General features: G+C 36.7%; 1 protein-coding gene across 2 annotated transcripts in view; it reads left to right on the top strand.

Annotated features, from left to right (window-relative positions):
• Positions 1-19,064, top strand: part of Scgdelta (sarcoglycan delta) — a 294,591-nt gene that overhangs the window by 28,528 nt on the left and 246,999 nt on the right. For both annotated transcript variants that reach the window (XM_083084034.1, XM_083084042.1), the window contains exon 5: positions 4,831-4,930. In XM_083084034.1, coding sequence (XP_082940160.1) covers positions 4,919-4,930 — 12 coding nt within the window. In that variant the 5' untranslated portion in view covers positions 4,831-4,918. The remainder of the gene's footprint in view (positions 1-4,830; positions 4,931-19,064) is intronic.

The raw sequence follows: 19,064 nt of genomic DNA, 5'->3' as shown, positions 1-19,064 counted from the left end.
GCGCAATTGACAGCGCCTTCCTATCAGTAGACGAAAAAATATCAGAGGCGAGGAAAAAAGCGTCGATGCGTGTAGAGTGGTGGAGGGACAGTGTTGCGAATCGGAGCGATAGAGATGCACCCGATAAAGTACTTGTCCTCTTCCCCCCTTTTTTTTGTCGCATTAATCGGTTAAACTTCCATACGCGTAAAGCTGACGCCGTAGACTCGTCGTGATATTCGATGAAAATCTGGTCGATCGCTCTTCTGGTTCTCTTTGAGAGACGAGAGTCCAGTTCATCTCGACGAACCGCCTGGACGAAAAGTGCGATTGATTCTGAGTAAAGTCGTTTATCTGCCTGTAAAAGCCGGTTTTCGTCTTTCATTCGGGGCAATTTCGTTTTTTACGGCAATGATTAAAATTATGAAAGGGATGGAAGTTTACGCGACTTTACGCTTTGCATGCAAACTTAAATTATAACGATATATAGCATTCAAATATATCGTTGCTGTAATGAATGAGCTGGAATTTGTGTTTGTTTGAGAAGAATGATTCAGTTTTGAAGGAAAATCGATTGCACAGAATATTGCACGTTAAATTGGAAATCAATAATCAATTCGTGAAAAATTCTTTATTATCGTTCTTTCCAAAAATAACATCGTGATATATATATATGGAATAATGTTATGGTGTCTTGTAATTATGTTAAGTACACCATCGCATAAGCCGTGTAGTGTCGACTACAGTGAACTATCACCGCATCCGATAGTTGGTTGGTTGCCCCGAGATTCACCCTTGCAGATGTCGAGAGCAAGATGGGTTGTGTGAAGGAGGTAGGGAAGAGCATATTGCGCGAGCCAGCCTATAACGTAATGCTGTTACAGAGTAGCGCAACCGCTCTTGTATGATCAGATGTTAACTAACAGTACTTTGGTAGCGCGCATGCTTAACGCATGGCTCTATCGAGTATTTGCCGGCATCGCATCTCGTATGCCACAATTTAATTGCATTTGAACATAAGTTTTTCAAACTTTCACGAACGCGCGTACCTATATTGACTCTCTAGTATACATATATATACATATTAGATATAATGTATAATATACGTACCTACATAGATAGAAATAAGTTTTCTATAAAGTGATAAGACATTAAAATGATTTGAAATAAAATATTGAAATGTTTATATTTAAAAATGCTTATTTGTAGTGTTTCTCTCTCTCTATGATTATTTTTAAATGATTCGTCCGCATCGAAATTACATCATGAATTTACGATAATTATTATTACGTAATATTATCAATATCGTAGAAGAATAACATAGATATACGAGATTCTAATACCGAAGAAAATATCTTATACTTAAATAATCAAGAATGTTTTACCAGAAGTTATCAAATTAGCGACTCATTTTAAACTCTTCTCACTGATCAATAACCATTTTCCTTGAATTTTTCATCATCTACATTAAAAGCATGTTGATATTCTTTGGAAAATTTGTAACTCGTGTGTAGTTATGGTCGCATGTACCAGAGGTAGTCGGAAAGCGTCGTAGGGAGAGTGACGATAGGGAGGTAGAGAACGAGAGCGAGAGAGAAGGTGAACGGGAGGAGCACTGTTGATGGTTGACGTATCTGTATGCCGCAGTGACGGCAGACAAGCACGTATATCAAATAATTAGATTTCGGCCTGAAACGTCAATAACCATGTCAAACCATTACCCGTGCGAGACCCCGTCGACCGGTTCAGTGCTGGTTGGTCGGTCGACCGACGACCGGCCGGGAAGAGCCGCATGCCTGTCTGACTGCTAGACTGCTGCCTCTCCTGCCTAGATAGCTGACTGGCTGGTTGGCTGGCTGGCTGCTCGCGAATTTAACCGAGTTAGCAAACAACTCATTTAACGAAATTAGGGCCCCGAGCGTCGCTTAAAATCGGAGAAATAAAATTACGCTGCGAAGCGACGGGGAGGGTGACCGGCACCGGCAAACAGGAAGGAAAGGGAGACGTTCGCTTCGCGTTGAGACTTGGCTGTGTTGCTGCTGTTACTGCTGACGCGCTGGCCACGCTGGGCGAAAGGAATTTTTTTAATGGAAACTCGTTACTAGGCTAAACTCGTGGCTTCGCGCGCGGCCTCACTGTGAATCGGAAATATATATATAGGAATATGCGATAATTGCTTTTTATATGTTGCAGCTAGATACTCGCTAACTATGATGTATTACAAAATTTATTTTTTATGCCTTTTTTTTAAACGAGTATTTTTAGAAATCTTCAATGTTCTATTGCTGACAGACAGTGTTTCTGTATCTGTACAAATGCAATTTGCGTATATATGAGGTAAAATCTAAATTTATATATTTTTTAAGAAATATTTTTCATACAACATATTTAAAAATTGCCTTTATAATATTACATAAAGAGAAATGAAATTTTATTTTAATAAGAGGAGAAATCGTAGGGGGAATACATATCTACATATTTTTATTTCTATACTTCAATGAAATTTAAAAGATTTTACCTTACAAAATATCTTCATTCATTTTTCGTTCTCGATATTCTGGAAAGGAGGAGGAAAAGATCCGAGTATATACGTGAAATGAGAAGGAGAATCTTGAGATACCGAATTTGAGGGAGACAAAGAGAGAGAAAGAGGGAGAAAGTGTGTGTGTGCGTGTTATGTGTGTGTGTGCGTGTGTGTGTACGCGAGTGTAAAGTGCGAAGGAAATGTCGTCGGCGACGTCAGGCGTTGCCGCTCGGACGAAACAATGCACGTTGCGCGCCTTCCGTTCGAGATATGATTCGAGCGTGCCGTTTGCTCGACGTTTCACGTTGCTCATACGAACGTACGAGAGCGACACACGCGCAATCGTCCGCATTGTGCGCACCAGGTACATTGTACGCGGAGAGAGACGATACATACATAGATACACATACATACATGTACACATACATATATATATATATATATATATATATATATATATATATATATATATATATATACACACACACACACACACACACACAAACAAAAACACACACACACACACACACACATATATATAGAGTAACAGGTTCAGCGAGTCGGGCTGGCTATCGCGGCTTTAGTATCTGACAGCCTCTTCCCTCGTCTTCTCCCTTCATTCTAACGTCATTGTCCCTCGCCTCCCACATCCATAGTGACTCGCGGCATGCCGCGAATTCAGGAAGTGACGTCACTTTGCTACCTTTTTAACCAGCACCATTGTTGTCTCTCGGTTACCAGTGAAAAGTGGAGCAAAATATCTAAGAGAATCGAATTACGTATTGAAGAAGGACAGAGAAATATTATTTAGATATTCCATTTTTAATAGATCCTTTTGTATGGTATATGCGCGTGTGCGAAGAAAATTCAGTTGCAAATTTAATCGGTGTCGTTGTCGACATATTCAATTTCTACGAATGGTTTTGTCACTCCTGAAAATTGAGTCGGCGGTGTCATTCGACCAAATTGATCCCGCGTCATAAAATAGATATTGGGAGATAGAAATGACGTTTTTAAACATTTTTTTTTAATCACACATTCTCTCGGCCACGATATAATGAATACAAACGTGAATACGAAAGTCGAATGTGCAAAAGAAATAATTTCGAGCTCAAGCAAATTTTCCTGATTTAAACCTCGATAGAGAAAAATGGCACCTTTTTCCCCTCTTTTCTTTTTTTTTCATACAGCTTTGACGAGCTTGTAAAGCGCGTGAACGTGTTTCACCCGCCGGTTTTTGAACTACTGAATCGATAAATTCGTAATCTCATCTCGCGATCCTGTTAGCCGTGCGCTAAAGAGAACTCGCGTCGTATGGCGGCGAGCAATAAGAGTTTGCGCCAGCCGAAATCGAGTTATTTACCTGATTGCGAGTTTTGTGAAAAATCGTAATGAACTTGGGTCGTGAGTATCCCTCAACTTTCGCAATTTAAACGTCGAGCTCGGTCGGATAATTGCGCAGGTCGCGGAAGCGCGAGACCCGCCACGCGGAATTAATACATCCGGCGCTCCTAAATCCGCACGAGATCATTGTGCGCGATTTTATCGCGCGCGAGTTTTACGCCCGGGACTTTTTCACCGAACTCTCGTTAGTGTTTTCGCGAGTAAGAACGTCTTTCGGTCGAGGTAAATTTTTTTCTCCTTGCTTCTTCGGAAATTTAATTACCGAATCGCGAGGCGGTTTACTCGCGAAGAAATAAATTTGCATAGGCATTTATTAATTCCCTGACTTCGCAATCTTTATCTTTTTTGTTCCCCGCGCGGTATATCCCGTATTAATATCCTACCTTGCCATTGTCTTTTGGATTTACGGTAAGCTCTCCGTCTTGCGTCTCTTATTCAATTAAACTTTGCGAAACAAACGGTAACGAATTTAGATATTCCGAGATGCGTTCAACTTATAGAAAAAGATACGTCTTCCATCTTCCCTCGTCGCGCTCGCGAGAGACTCCTTTTCGAGTTCATTGACACTATAGGGAATAAGCCCCAGGATTAAGTTGACCGCAGTAGTATAAATCATTCTCTAGACAGACATTGCGATTGCGGTCGATCCTTATAGCGTATTCCACTTTAAGTAGAAACCACCAATCATGTAGTCAGATTACTTTGCTATATTATCGCATATCTATAGATTGATTCAAACAGCGTATAAGATATTTAATTATTAATATATGTCGAGATAAATATTAATATTTTTTGTAATAATATAGAGAATGAAATGATTAATGTATGCTGAGATAAATATTAATATATTTTTAATAATATAGAATAAAATAGAGGAGGAAAGAGAAATATTAGAAACTAATTATTAATGATTGATATTTCAGATCAATTTTACAGGAAGAGATAGAAGCAGTTGATACTCTCATGTCGTAGTCCGAATGCAAAGGTTGGAATCGAGCACGATCGCCAGCAATGATCTTCCAAGTAAGTCAAACGAGTTATCTAACGGCAATAAAAGCACGTACCATATAGTCGATGGGCGGTTCTCGTTGTCGCTGATAGTAGCAACTTCCTATCGGCTTTTCAGACGATTGCTACCACCCGCGTTCGCTGATCGGCTCTATAGATAAGCAAACAGCCGAAGGCGCGATACGTAATATTGTCGATTCTCGCATATCTACGCGCCGTTTCCGTATGTCGCTCGATCGATGTGACCCGCTTTCTTGTTTCTCGCTCTCGGGAAACGATTGTTCTCTTTCTCGTTTTCGCTCCCTCCCTCTGCTTTCCTACCTTCCTCTCTCTCTCTCTCTCTCCTTTTCTTTTTGCGTAAAGCGAAATATAGACCAAAGATGACGTCTTTCCGTTTGGAAAGTAATTCAACGTTCAGTGTGTCGTAAGGAAAACGAGCGAAGTTCTGAGCGACGGATTTCGCGGATCGCGGCTTTGACGACGGAGAGCTCGTTGCTCGTGGAACAATTTCCACTTAACGTCCCATGCCACCATCGCGTAGTCGCAGTCATATACATCTAACACAGTGGAATGGCGCGCTATTACGTTGTGTTTAGTGTTAATCCTGATAAACGTTAGAATTAGGCCGTGTAATGCGCGCATATAAAGCTCAAACGTTGTGCGTTCAAATAGCTTATAATAGCGGCGCGATATTGGAGCTCGTACAGAAATTTAATTTGATGGATTAAAATGGAAATTTCTGCGATACGTAAATAAAAATTTTTTAATTATATATAAATATATTTTTCATGAATAAAAATGATTCTCCCTAATATTAAAACAGGAACATAATAAATTTTATATATTAAATATAACGCAATAAATTTTTTTTATATTTAGCTAGAATTTATTTAGAAAAAATTTGCACTTTTTTATCTCTTCCTTTTTCTTCTTTTCTTTATTGGTAGAATTTTAGTGTACGACAAGGTAACATTTTTGAGCACGTCTACATATATGAAAAGTTTCCTTTGATCCTGCGTATGACACATATATGCGGTACTTACAATGTAGGAACATCATATTTTCTTGTTAAATTGTGACGAAAATCTTATATGTGTCAAATTGAGATAAAATTGAAACAAAATGCTTATTTAGAAAGTTTACTCATATATACATCAATTTATAAACATTTTTATTGCGTAGATTTTTATATTTCTTATATATTTTATATATTTATATATAAATGTATAATGTATATATTTATATATAATAAAATTTAATATATAATGTATACAGATTTTTATCATATATATATTATACAAATTTACACACACACACACATATACACATTTATATATAATGCAAACATATATTATTTCTTGTGCGGTGAAAATATAGGTGACACGAATTTTTTCTACCCATGAATCTGATAATCAATCTGTCATCTACTTACTGATAGATTTCGAATTCAGCGTTATTTCCGTCTAAAAGTACCGAACTAATTCTATTCACACACCGAAGATCGAAAGCAGGGAAAGGAATACTCGGCGAGTAGAAAACGAGGCAGGAAACGAGAGAAGACGAATAAATTTGCGGCAAACCGTCCCCTCAAAACGCGGCATGCAAATGGCTCCTGGGGCAATTTCAAATTTTACGATTCTAAAAGTCGTAGGTGCGACATTCCCTCCTACTGCTACTTCTACCTCCGTGAAAGTTACCCCTGCGGCTTTCCACTCGTCCTCTCGTTCTTCCTATCGGCGAATCGTATTCACCCCTCCCGTTAAAATGTCTCGCTAAAAAGTTCTCATTCGCGGAAATTGTTCTCTGCGCAATGCGTCCGAAAGAGGATATTCCCGTCACGTTCGCTCAATTATTATATCTAAACGAAAGCGCGCGAATCCCATCGTCGACTTTCTCCGGAACCATTCAAGTCGGAATGCTGCGAAAAGAGCTCATTAAATATCCTTTGGGAAAGTGTTCCTAGGCGACTATTCATTCACCCAGGATTCAGTTGAAATGTTGGACGCGATTTTAGATCATTTTATATAAAAACTGATTTTATATCATAAAGATCAATTATTAATTAACAAAATAAATTATATATTTAATAAATTATACAAATCATAACTTAGAATAACATAGAATATAAAATATATATGTTTTAATTAAAAATTTTAATTTTTAATTGATGTAAATTTTCTAAAATACTTTATCTATTTTTATTCAAAAATTGAATTAGAAATAAAATATAGATGTTTTTGTGTGTGTGATAAAGTGCTTGGCATGTAAAAATATGGATATTTCTAAGAGTCCGCAGTGTCCGATCGATCTTCGTTAATCCGTCTATATTTTTGAGCGGAAGAGAATGACGTTATCTTTAAATGATCGAGAAATGAATTCCAGCGCGATGCGCTTTTCCTTTCAGCGCGTTTTAACGAAATTTTAAGCATATCCGCGCGGCCCAAGGTCGATTTCCATTTCCGGCATCTTACACAGCGTCTCTCCCAATTAAAGAGCCCGCTAAAGTTTCTTGTGCTGCGAACACCAATTTCCTCGCGCATCTCGCCAAAGACTGGATGCGCAATTCTCGCCAATCTAAGTTCGCGACGACTTTAATTATGCGTAGGCTACATCGAGCATCCGGAACAACGGAATAAAAAAAAAAGAGATAGAGAGATTGAGAAAGAGGAAAAGCGTGAATACAGGCGCGCTAAATTCAGAGCGTTTTCCCGCGACATTAAGAACAGATAATATCGACCGACATTCTTTTGATCGGAGAATTTCTTTCGCATTAAATCCCTTGCCAATCGCACGTTCCGTCTTATTATCGAGCCATGGAACAATCACTTATTTCTCTTGCCTCGATACTGATAACTTCTCGCATTTTTTGCTAATAATCTATTGTACCGCGTTACAATAGATATCAGTAGGACATTTCCAATCTGAGTATTATCTCTTTGTTCCTTGTTATCCACAAAGATACTATGGTGAAACTGCAATCCGTCCGAGATTCTCGAATCGATCTCACAATCCATTCATCACAATCCATATGATGTTATATTACGTTTATTAATGACATAACACGCGATTATAAACTCTAAATAAAGATTTTCTCTCTTTCATTAAAAGGTTTAACAGGAAATGTGTCATTATTGTGTTTTGATAACGCCATCAATAATAACGCGCGATATTGTCGATGAAATTATTAAATTTCTACCTTCAAATTTAATTTATCTCTCACAGAGAGCTTCCATCTAAAACCACTAAACGGATCTTTTCTATAGCCCTTTTTCGCGTTTGATGATAACTACCAATAACTGTTCTGATAACGCCGCCAACGACAACATACCTTCACCGCAATCCCTACTAACGGCAATTTAAAACCGTTAAGCGCGCACAAACGAATCTTTCTTTATGGTGGTGAAATTTATATGATTGCGCTCGATTTTCGCTTTGCACCTACAGGAACGCTTTCGTTTCACTCGCTAACTGAAATATTGCGCCGATAACGAGAACATACGCCGACTGTACGGGAGTTAGGGTTCGAAAAGAGAGGAAACACGGAAACTGCCGATATCTCGCATATATAGGGTAATGTAAAAAAAAGAGATTCACAAATACAGAATAACACATGGAATTTATAAAAATAGCCGAGCTAACATACATTCAAATAAAATCATTTTAGAAATCTAATTAAAAATTCATTTTTAAGAATCAATAAATTCTAGATAATATAAAGTAAGCTGAGATTGATTAAAATGATTTAATCTGTTATTAAAATTGTTAAGCGTATAAAGAAATGCCGAAGTGAAAGTGTGATTGTTCATCGTAGCTTATATCTAATTATCTTTCGCGAAATAGAAATTTCGTATATTTCTAGCAAAATTAATTCACCGACCTCTAATCATTTTTTTTATCTATTTTCATGAATATTGCACTTTCTACATTTTTCGGTTCTTTTTCGCGATCACCCTATACATTGTCCACCGTGCCGGGATCCATTCCGTCCAAGTGGCGAGCACGTACGTGTAATCTCGCCGCATACACGCGCGATTCCGCGCCAGATATCGGGGAGCACGACCGGAGAGCTTACGAGGGATCAATGGTCGTTCAGTGGCGTTTTATCCGTCCGGGTTTAAGCGTTAATTTTTGCGAATGAACTGGGTAACCGAGCCGCGAGCGCGGCTTTGGCAGGCGTGCGTGCGCGAGCGTGGGGCATTTATCGAATTTACAACTTTCCGGTGTGTCGCGTGAATTTATCGATGGGATTTGACGGAATTCGCGAACGATATCGAACGTTTTGTGTGGCTCGCGTCACGAGGTACGCGAGATTTCGAGACGTACAATAAAATGTAAAATATTTTATTTTACATTTCGAGATAATAATTTTAGAGAAGCATACGGTATTATTTATATTTCTTTCGACAAGGGCCAGTTGCAAATGTGTTACAGCAATTTAATTAAAACGAAAGAATAATCATATAAATAATAGATTATTAATCTACTTAATGCGTATAACATGAGTAAATTAATGTTTAGCTTAAATAAAATTCTAGCATAATCTATCTAATTTATAGAAATTGTCTATCGAGTTTTAAAATTATAATAAAAAGAGATAGTGCAAAGATAATTTACCTTTAAATTAACAGGCAAAACTTTGTGTTACTTTGTGATTAAACTTTAAGAAGAATTTAAGAGTGATAATGAGATAGAATAGTGATTTACTCTTCCTTCTCAAAGACGGTTATGAGTGACTAGCGTTAACATTAATAATGTTCTGTTTTAGTTTTGAATACTTCAAAGATTCATGAATATTTACTTACTGATGTTATCACGAGCATAAATACGGTTTTAGCTCGCGGATTATTCGCACATAAATTATTCACGACGATAACGCGAGTAATTATTTAATTTAGTTCTCGCGGTTAACTTATACGCGCAAGAACGCTTCTTTTTTTCATGGCTTTTTAATTAATATGTATTCCTTTATGTAGATTACGTGAACGTTGATCTCGCGCTTATCTTACCCTATTTCGTTTGTTGCGGGTTAATTATTATATTTTTCGTCTTCTGACAAACGATATTTTATTTTTGCTGAAACATTTAACTTCATTTTTTAGAAATACATTCTTTCGCAAGATGATTCTTCTTATGTAAATTTCTAAAAATTAGCAATGATTGTAAAATGTTTATTTTCTTGCTGGAATAAATATTTTCAAATCTATTTCTATCCAATTGACCATTGTGCCTAACGGGTGACGCAGGTAATTGCTTATGGCTCGATGGTCCAATTCATGCTTAATGATCCATCGTTTCGGTTGGATCGCGAAATTGGATACGAGCGATAATGATACCATTGCTCGAAACGCTCAATAGACACCGCGAACGATGGACAAAAGAGTGAGTCTGAGTAACGCGACGATACGCAAATGACAATTTGACAAATTATATATGCGTATTCGAGTCTGCTGACCATGTCAATTCGTGCGATTCAATAGTGATTTTTCGCTATTTTCCGCTATCAGAATTAATCGCGCGTATTGATTAGTATCAATATTATATAAATAATAGATACAATAATTCGCGGTTTATATATTATTACAGTTTCAACTATATAAGTTCGAGATAAAAGATATGAAATTTTCATTTAAACTTGATTCACGATTGACTTGTATCACGATTCAGGCAAGTATTTTTTTATTTCGATTATTATATATTATCATGTTGTATAAAAAATATGGGTGTAGAGATTTTAGATTAACTCTGATTTTTAAAAAATTTTCCCGATGCAAATACAGAAAATACATTTTAATGATTACAAAAAATTGCGAATACTATAAACGAATGAATAATTTCTCGTTGAATGCGCATAGTGTGTTGTTTTATGGATACTAAAGATTAATAAAATGTCAATGTGTTTCATTAAAAGTTGCGACTTATTATTCGGGGACACAATCTCTTCTTCTCGAAATTATATCGAAGAACTCCGCGATTTCGCAGCGATTATTCGGATCAGAGAAAGCTGAAGCTTCGCGAGAACGAGAAGGAGAAGTCCTTAGTCCCGACGTGTCTCACGAAGATGATCCCGACAAAACCGAAAGACAATCCGACTCGGCGGCTTAACAGCTGTCTGTCGACTTAACCGGAGGCGGGAGAAGAAGCTGGGAAAAAGCGATGGCAAAGATCACGGCAACTCACGAATGGGTCAGAGGAGCTTAGTATGCATTGCGTGATAGCTCGCATATATCCATTATATTACGCTCTTCCTCCCTCCTCTTTTCTTCGTCCTTCTTCTCAAACTAAATTCAGCGGAAGAGATTTTCTGCCGGATGGTTCCTCGCTATTACCCAGCCCCTCTCTCTCTCTCTTTCTCTCTCTCAATTCTTGCTCTCTCATATATATATGCTTTCCTTTATGCGCACGCGTTATATCAGACTGGGTATTTACGTGAATGCGATCCCGGCTTCACGTAGATGTTGGCTAGCAATCGCGACGGTGAGAAAGGAAGGAAATGGGGCAAAGAGGATGGGGATGCAGCGATCTATGCAACGACCACAATCCGCGCGATCATCTTCGCGTGCACGCGCGTCGCATGGACGTGATTTTGTCGTCGGTAGGGACGGGATTGAATTGCGCGAGGGTGAACGTGCTAATGCGAAACTCCTTAACACACCTTAACGACGTACATACGGTTCTCCGGAAATCTTGCTTTATTCTATTGAACGATCGAATACGCGCGTTGTTATGGTACGCGCCTCGTCTTTTTGTGGCATTCTATTTCAATTTCGGCCGCAATTGCTTTCCTATACGTAAAGAGAATTGTCTCTCGTTTTCATTCTCGTCGCAGAAGCAGGATTTGAGCTCGACGATTCCTTTCGGTATCTCTTAACGAGAGAATTCTGGCGTTAAGAATTTAAAATCGACCGAATATCTCTATACCGTACATGCAAAGTACATACTTGTGGAACGTGATGAAGTTGTATCAGAGTAGAAAGAGACTTTAAGATTATGCAATCTGCAGGAAAATTACCAACGAATAATCTCACGGCAAATTGAAATTAAATTTAATTTCTCATTCCTCTTACTAAATGGCACAGTAATTATTTTTATCCTAATGGAAAAAGATATCTCTGTTGACGGGTTAATTGTCGTTTGCTATAAATTGCTGTATTTCGTTATAAATTATGAAATCAAATAGAAAGGAGTAACTGCTTACATATTATGCATTATATATATTTAAGCCTTCTTTTAAAGAAACCTATAATTTACATTTAATTATTATCATTTACGATTAGTTATGCATGTGATTTCTATGAATTTTATATATAGAAAAGATGGACATTAAAGATGCGTTAGAAGCAAGGCTTAGAAGGAGACGAAACAGCTGGAATAAAATAAAATTTTATAGTCGTTTGAGGCTTTGTCTTTAATTTTATCACCAGTTGTTTTCCGTGAAGCTTGCCATTGCCCATTAGAAGGGAATTTAATTTTTTACAGGATTAAGTGTTAGTGCCGGCGATTTCGTTCGCTTTTAAAGCCATCGTTGCAGATATTGCATGCGGTCGATATATTTTTGGAGTTTACTGTTTTCAACTATTGTATGATGGAAGATGAAATTGTCGTTAGTTTTTTTTCACATTTCTCTCTCTATTTTAAATATTATTAAAATAATAATATAATTGTTACTCATGAAACGATTATTGTTTGTCCGATATCTACATGCGATGAGAAATTTAACAAAAAAATTAAATACTTCAAATATAATAACATTTTTTACTTTTGTATTTCTTAATATCGCAAAGAAAATTTAGTAAAACACATAATAAATTTTTTATTTTTTAAAATATTTTTAATATAATATAAATTGCGGTTAAAATTTTCAATAGTATGAAAGGAGAATTCTATAATATGTAATATAAAAAAAATTGAAACAAAATTTAATATATACTGATATAGAAAAATTTTAAAATACTGATAAAAAATATTTTTTCAATTGCATAATGTATAGATTGATATAATTTGGTAAAACTCGTTGTGATTGGAAAAAACGATTGTTTAACAATTGGACTACTTTGAAGGAAGAAAGACCACCAGTCGGTCTTTGATTGAATTAATTGTAAGCATGTGGAGAAAAATTCTTTCATGCAAATCGGGATTACTGGGTATTAAGAAATCATTGAGACAAAATCCGCATTTTTATTAGCTCTTTTATTTCGCGCACGTACGGCATTTACGTATTAATATTTTTCTGATTATGCAATTATGCGTTAATACTTATTAAAAGCTAAAGAATTTCAAAATTGTCTACTGTTGACAAAAAAAAAAGGAAGACTTATTTGATAACGACAAAGAGTCACATATCGTTTCTTATGCGCGGAAAAAAAGAATTTATTTAAAATAAATTTCAGTTAATTGAAAACAATTCAATCCACACAGAATTTGATTTTATACAATTATAAGGATAAATCGATGAAATCTCGCGCCGTTGCGCGAACAAGCTCGACCTCTTCTTCCTTTTGCTCCTCTTTCCGGCGAAGAGGAGATATACTCATATTGGCGCGGAATTTTTCCCATGAAATCAATCAGTCCGACTGAATTCAGCGTTGCTGCATTTCGCATCGAACGCGAGATGCGCGATTCGTCGTCGTCGTCGGCCTCTCCGCTCTCTTCACCGATTCCTTTCACGACGCTCTCAATCCCCTGCCTCGCAGGCAGGAAAGGAAAATACGTAAACGAAAGTAGATGTATGCTGCGTAGATAGGATTCTCCTGCCTATACGCACAGACGAATCGCTGCGAGTTCATTGGCTATGGTTATACAAGGAGGTCCGATATTTTTCCACCGATCTTTTCACCGGATATTCCATGCCAATGGCAATGTCCTCGTACGTTCTTATTACTAGGGCTATGCGTTTCTTTGTAAAACAGTCGTCAATCTTGATAGTCGAGACTAAATTTATCCTGTTCATGAAATGTCATTATAATCATAATTGCCGGATTTTTTTTCACGAAAGTATACGTGAGAATAAGATTTTTTTATATAAAATTATTATTAAAATTAAATTATTTTACATATTTTTAAATAATTATTATTGTGTATATTTTGTATATTTTTATTATAATATTTTTTATTTTATTTTATGCTTGGAGAGAAAAAAGATTAACATTTCTTTTTAAAAAGACACCATAATTTTTATGCTAAAAAACTTTATTTTCTAATTTATGATCTCTCCGTTGCTTATTTAATAATAATATAATTTATGTTTAATTATTAAAAAAAGAAAAGAAAGCTATAAAACTTTGAGTGCAAAACTTAATTGTATTCATTTAACATATTTGCCCTGATTATATTTCATGCGTAGTATTTTATGCTCGACAGGATACTAATTATGAAAATTTGTGCAGATCGCATGCATCTTCGCCCCTCTCTTTCTCCCTTCGCTTCTTTCTATCTTTCTCTCTCTCTCTCTCTCTCTCTCTCTCTCTCTCTCTCTCTCTCTGTTATCTCTCCTTATTTCGATATAGATGTGCGAGATTAAGTGGACTGGCTGCGAGATCCGTCGTTATTCCGCTTGATTATCGGCCCCGCACCGAATTAGCGTCTTTAGTATCATCCTCTGTTCTCACTCACTCTTTTTCTCTGATCCTATCCTCTTACTTTCTTTGTCGCTCCCCCTTTCTTTGTTCACTTTATTTACCTCCAAGCTCGGCCTTTCGTTGCATCCTCTTTTACGCTTGCGAACCATCCAGTCCCCCTTTCTCCTGCCTTTCCTCTTCTCCATCCTTCAGACCCCTTTCTCCACGGTGGCACAATCTCGTGGCTAGTCAAGCGTGTAAGAGGTTGCTTGCTTTTTCTAATCTAGCTGCTGCGATAGAGAGTTGGGCGCGATCGACGCTCTAAGCAGCAATTTACATGTAAGCTGCCACCCCCGTATCCCTCACGCCCGGTCGTAATTACGTTCGCGCCAGGGGATAATCGTCGCTTGTCTTTACCGGAAGATGTATAATCATGCGGCGCACTCGGCGATGTAGGCTTTACCCTTTCTCAAATCTCATGTTAGTCATCGATGATTCTATCAGTTCATTGGAAACATTATTATTGATTACAAAAAAAAAGAAAAAGGATTGAACGTAATTATATTAAATCTTCATATTTAAATTCTATATATTAGATTTTGTAATTTTAAAGTTTGTAAACGTACATATAATTTGTCGATTGATAATCAATATTGCGTAAAAAAGATTGCAATCAATAGTCAAATTCTAGTGTTGTTCATGCTTTTGTTAAATTAGAATTATTTATACATAAAGAACGACATTCTCTCGAGCTTCTTGGAATGTGATATTGCCAGGAAACGATGAAGCGTTATTAAAAATTTAAATGTCTCTGGGATTGTCCTGCGATCGCTTTGCGTGAAATACATTGCAGGAAATAGGCGAGGCTCGTTTAGCCTCATTTTTCTTTCTACTCATATCCTATCTTCTTCTCAATCCTATTCTGTATATTCATCTGATATCAATCTGATTATTGGCTTCTGATAATTGAACGTCTTGGAATTGACATCGTTCACGCCGACGGCGGTTCGATGTCAAACTTTTTCCGCGAGACACTATAATATCGCTATCTAGCTACAATTACGCCGTAATTAAGAACGGCGAGGGGCGATAATTAAAGATTAAGATACTTGCCAGCTGGGGAGGAGCGCCTGCAGAAGTGACAACATCGCCGCAAGCAAAGCAGCTGGGCGATATTAAACTCCGCCTGGTATGAACTACGTTGTGCCGGTGTAAAGTCGGCCATTGACTACTTGCGAATAATCGTTGAACCTCATGTTAGTGCCGGGATGCAATAAAATATAAGATAAAATAGAAGCAGCAGACAAAAATAAAAGAAACCAATTTATAATAAATGCAGTATAAAAAATAATAAATAAATAAAAAAAATAAAAAATTCGCGAATTTTATATCATGTATTCTATATATTATATTTTGTCTTTATAAGAATGAACTAATTATATCGATACAAAGTTCATTATAGCTTTTTTCCTCTTTTAAAACACAAATTTCACATCTCAAATGTTTAATTATTTTTCTTGATTAAATGTTTAAATATTTTTCGACTCAATTATAATTACAAGGAATTCAGCTATTATATAATTGCAAAGAAATTTACAAATTAATTTATTATTTACACTTTCTTTAAACAAACGTAATTTAATTTGTTTATTCAATTATTTAACTATTTTTATGTAGTTATTATATATATAACTTTTTTTACATTTATTCTATTATATATATAATTTTGATAGATAAAGATAATATAGATAAAGCACACATATGGCTAGAAAAATTAGTGTTCATGTCTTCGTTACTATAACAAAGGAATATTTTGTTAGTTAATTTGCGGCAACATCGATTCGATCAGTTTGTACGATCAGAATGCATAAAACTGTTAAATCTGCACAATAACTGGCTAAATCGAAAATAAACATGTTTCTCTTTTTTCGCACGCTTCTCTCTCTCTCTCTCTCTCTCTCTCTCTTCTGTGTCCAGTTCATAATTTCGTCTCCATTTTAAATATCATCAAGACTGTTTTCTCAAAAATTACAATATATCTTACAATATGTTACTCAATGATGAGAGATAAAAGTTAAATAAAATTAATATCATAATTTTAATTTCTATAATAAAGAAATAATAATTCTATAATTTGAATTATAAGCGAAACACACCAAAGAAATATAATATTACCTATATATATATTGTTTTTTTAATACTTTTATATATAAATTTTCTATTTTTAAATAAGATTTTAAAAAACTTGCTCGTCAAAATACTATTAGTTATAATAAATACCAGATAATTTTTAATAGTATGTAAATGTTGGTTTAATAAAACTATTCTATGCCAAAATATCTTCTGAGATACGCTTCAGCTCATGTTACATGAAACTGTACTACTTTCACGCGTTAATGAGTAAGTTGCGAAGCAGCTATTTAATCGTTACGGCAAATAATGCGAAGCGTATAAATGGGCCGCGGGCGAAGAAACAAAACTCTGCTCTTGTGAACAATGGGTTCGTTAACAGCGGTGTTTCATTACTACTAAAACAAATTTTCTGGATGCTTTGCAATCATCGAGTCATTCAACTCAACGCGACGTTTTGACGGCGCGACGGATGCTCGCGAATGCGAAGTTGTCGATACTTCTGTCAGTACCATCGCGCTGCCGTGATTTGTTAAAGTTCCGCCGAAGAGACACGAACGCTATTCTGATCATGTACACGGTGTCTCTGAACAGATATTTTAATATTTATTGTAAATTAATTTTTTAAAGGAAAAACTCGAGAATTTTCTACATATTTACACACGTAACGATTTTTACATTTTCTCTTCCTACAATTTCATCTGATTCTCTTATAAACCAATTCATGCAATTATAAAAATTGTGATAGATTTGGTTGCAGTTGCGTGTAAAATTTGCAACAAAGTTTTACGATTGGCAAAACGTTATATTACAGGCATCGCGCAAAATTTCAACCCGATACGAAAAATGAAAACGTTTGTTAAGCAAACATTATTTAGTTCTCGTGTAACTTGTCCTTTGTAACTCGGTCACCGTCGATGTTATTTTATTGTCCAACGCGTCGCGCTCGTCCACTAACTTCCTAAAACGCTCTCGTTTACAAAATTGGTACGTAGATGGATCTCGCGTTCAGCGAGAGAGAAAGAAAGAAGAAAAGAGAGAGAGAGAGAAGGGGAGAGAAGGGAGAGAGAGAGAGAGAGAGAAACTCGAGAGAGAAAACCGAAGGTAGTGTAAATCGAGCTTACAATCCAATCAGACAGTCCCCGACTCTGTCTCTCTTTCGAGCGCTCGAAGGTTCGTCAGACGCTCGAGGGAAGAAAGCGATGACGAAAGTGAGAGAAAGAAGAAGACTACCGAGGCGAGAGGATGTATATGTATGTGTATGTGTGTGTATGTGCGTTTGAGAGGACAAGGATGGTAGCGGCTCAGAGTGACGATCAAGAAGAGGGCGGATAGTAAGGCAGAAGCGGCAGGGCCGCAGAAATAGCCTTGGGGGTGATTTAAGTGAGGTGCGGCATATAGCTGCAGCGGGGGAGAAAGAGAGACTAGTTGGTGATCCTCGCGAGGGTGGGCGGCAGGGGACACGCAGATATTTCCGAGTACATTTTTGATGGGATTTTTAAATGAGCTCCAATTGCGTTAAACGCTACGGCTCTCGACTTAAGGCAAGATTTCCTTAAACGACGTTTCAGCCTCTCAGAGCCTCGGCGCTGTCTCGTTTCGGAATGAAAATTACCGGAGGTCGGCTTCGTCCTCCTTCCGCGCCCTTATACCCTACGCCCGTTCTTGTTCTTTTCTCCTTTTTCTTGCCTTCGTCATCGCTTACGGTTATTTACTGCATGCGTTGGGATATTTGTCACATCATTTAGCTCCTGGATAATTATATAGATGTCTATGTCGCACGCACAAAGAATAATCTCGTTGAATATTTGCGGCTTTTCTCGACACTATAGTTTTGTGTGGATTAAATTTTTACCATCTCTCGAGAAACTAATTTTAAAAACTCATCAAAGGAAGAGAAGAAAAATGCATATTAATCTCTTATATCTCTAGAACACCTTATATATCAGACTTAAAACTGTTTGAGAGTCCGATAAGTATCGTACTGCATCTTACGCGGAGAAGTTGAGCATAAGTTGCGTATAAATTACGGAGAGCTGGGACAAATTGAAACAAGATCGTGAGATTGTTGCGTCCGCAATTAACAAGTTACTTGCTATAATTTACAATAATTTTTAGAGCAAGAATATTTATCGCGATATGTCACAAATATATATAATATTGAGAAGAGAAAGATTGCACGAAATAATTATACAAAAAAAAACCATCATTAAATATAAATGAAAATTTCGCATAAAGTCAATTACGTGCGCGAGAGATACGCGAGTAAGAATGAAGTAAGGTAGAAAGATAAGACGAAATAAATTGCGTCGAGTTTAAGTGTGCTTTTACGGCGACGATGAGACATGTCTTAAAACCAACAACGTAGAAACAGAGAGGGATAGAAGCGTTTCCTACGGTGAAGGTACAGCTGTATCACCCAAGAATTAGAAGTAATCTAGGAGAAAAAAATTTAGAGATAATGA

The sequence above is a fragment of the Camponotus vicinus genome, unplaced genomic scaffold (genome assembly GCF_025532165.1).
Source record: "Camponotus vicinus isolate PSW18456_S1 unplaced genomic scaffold, iyCamVici1.0 SCAF_1, whole genome shotgun sequence".
NCBI classification, from domain to species: Eukaryota; Metazoa; Arthropoda; class Insecta; order Hymenoptera; family Formicidae; genus Camponotus; species Camponotus vicinus.
This window is presented reverse-complemented; position numbering and strand designations above follow the sequence as displayed.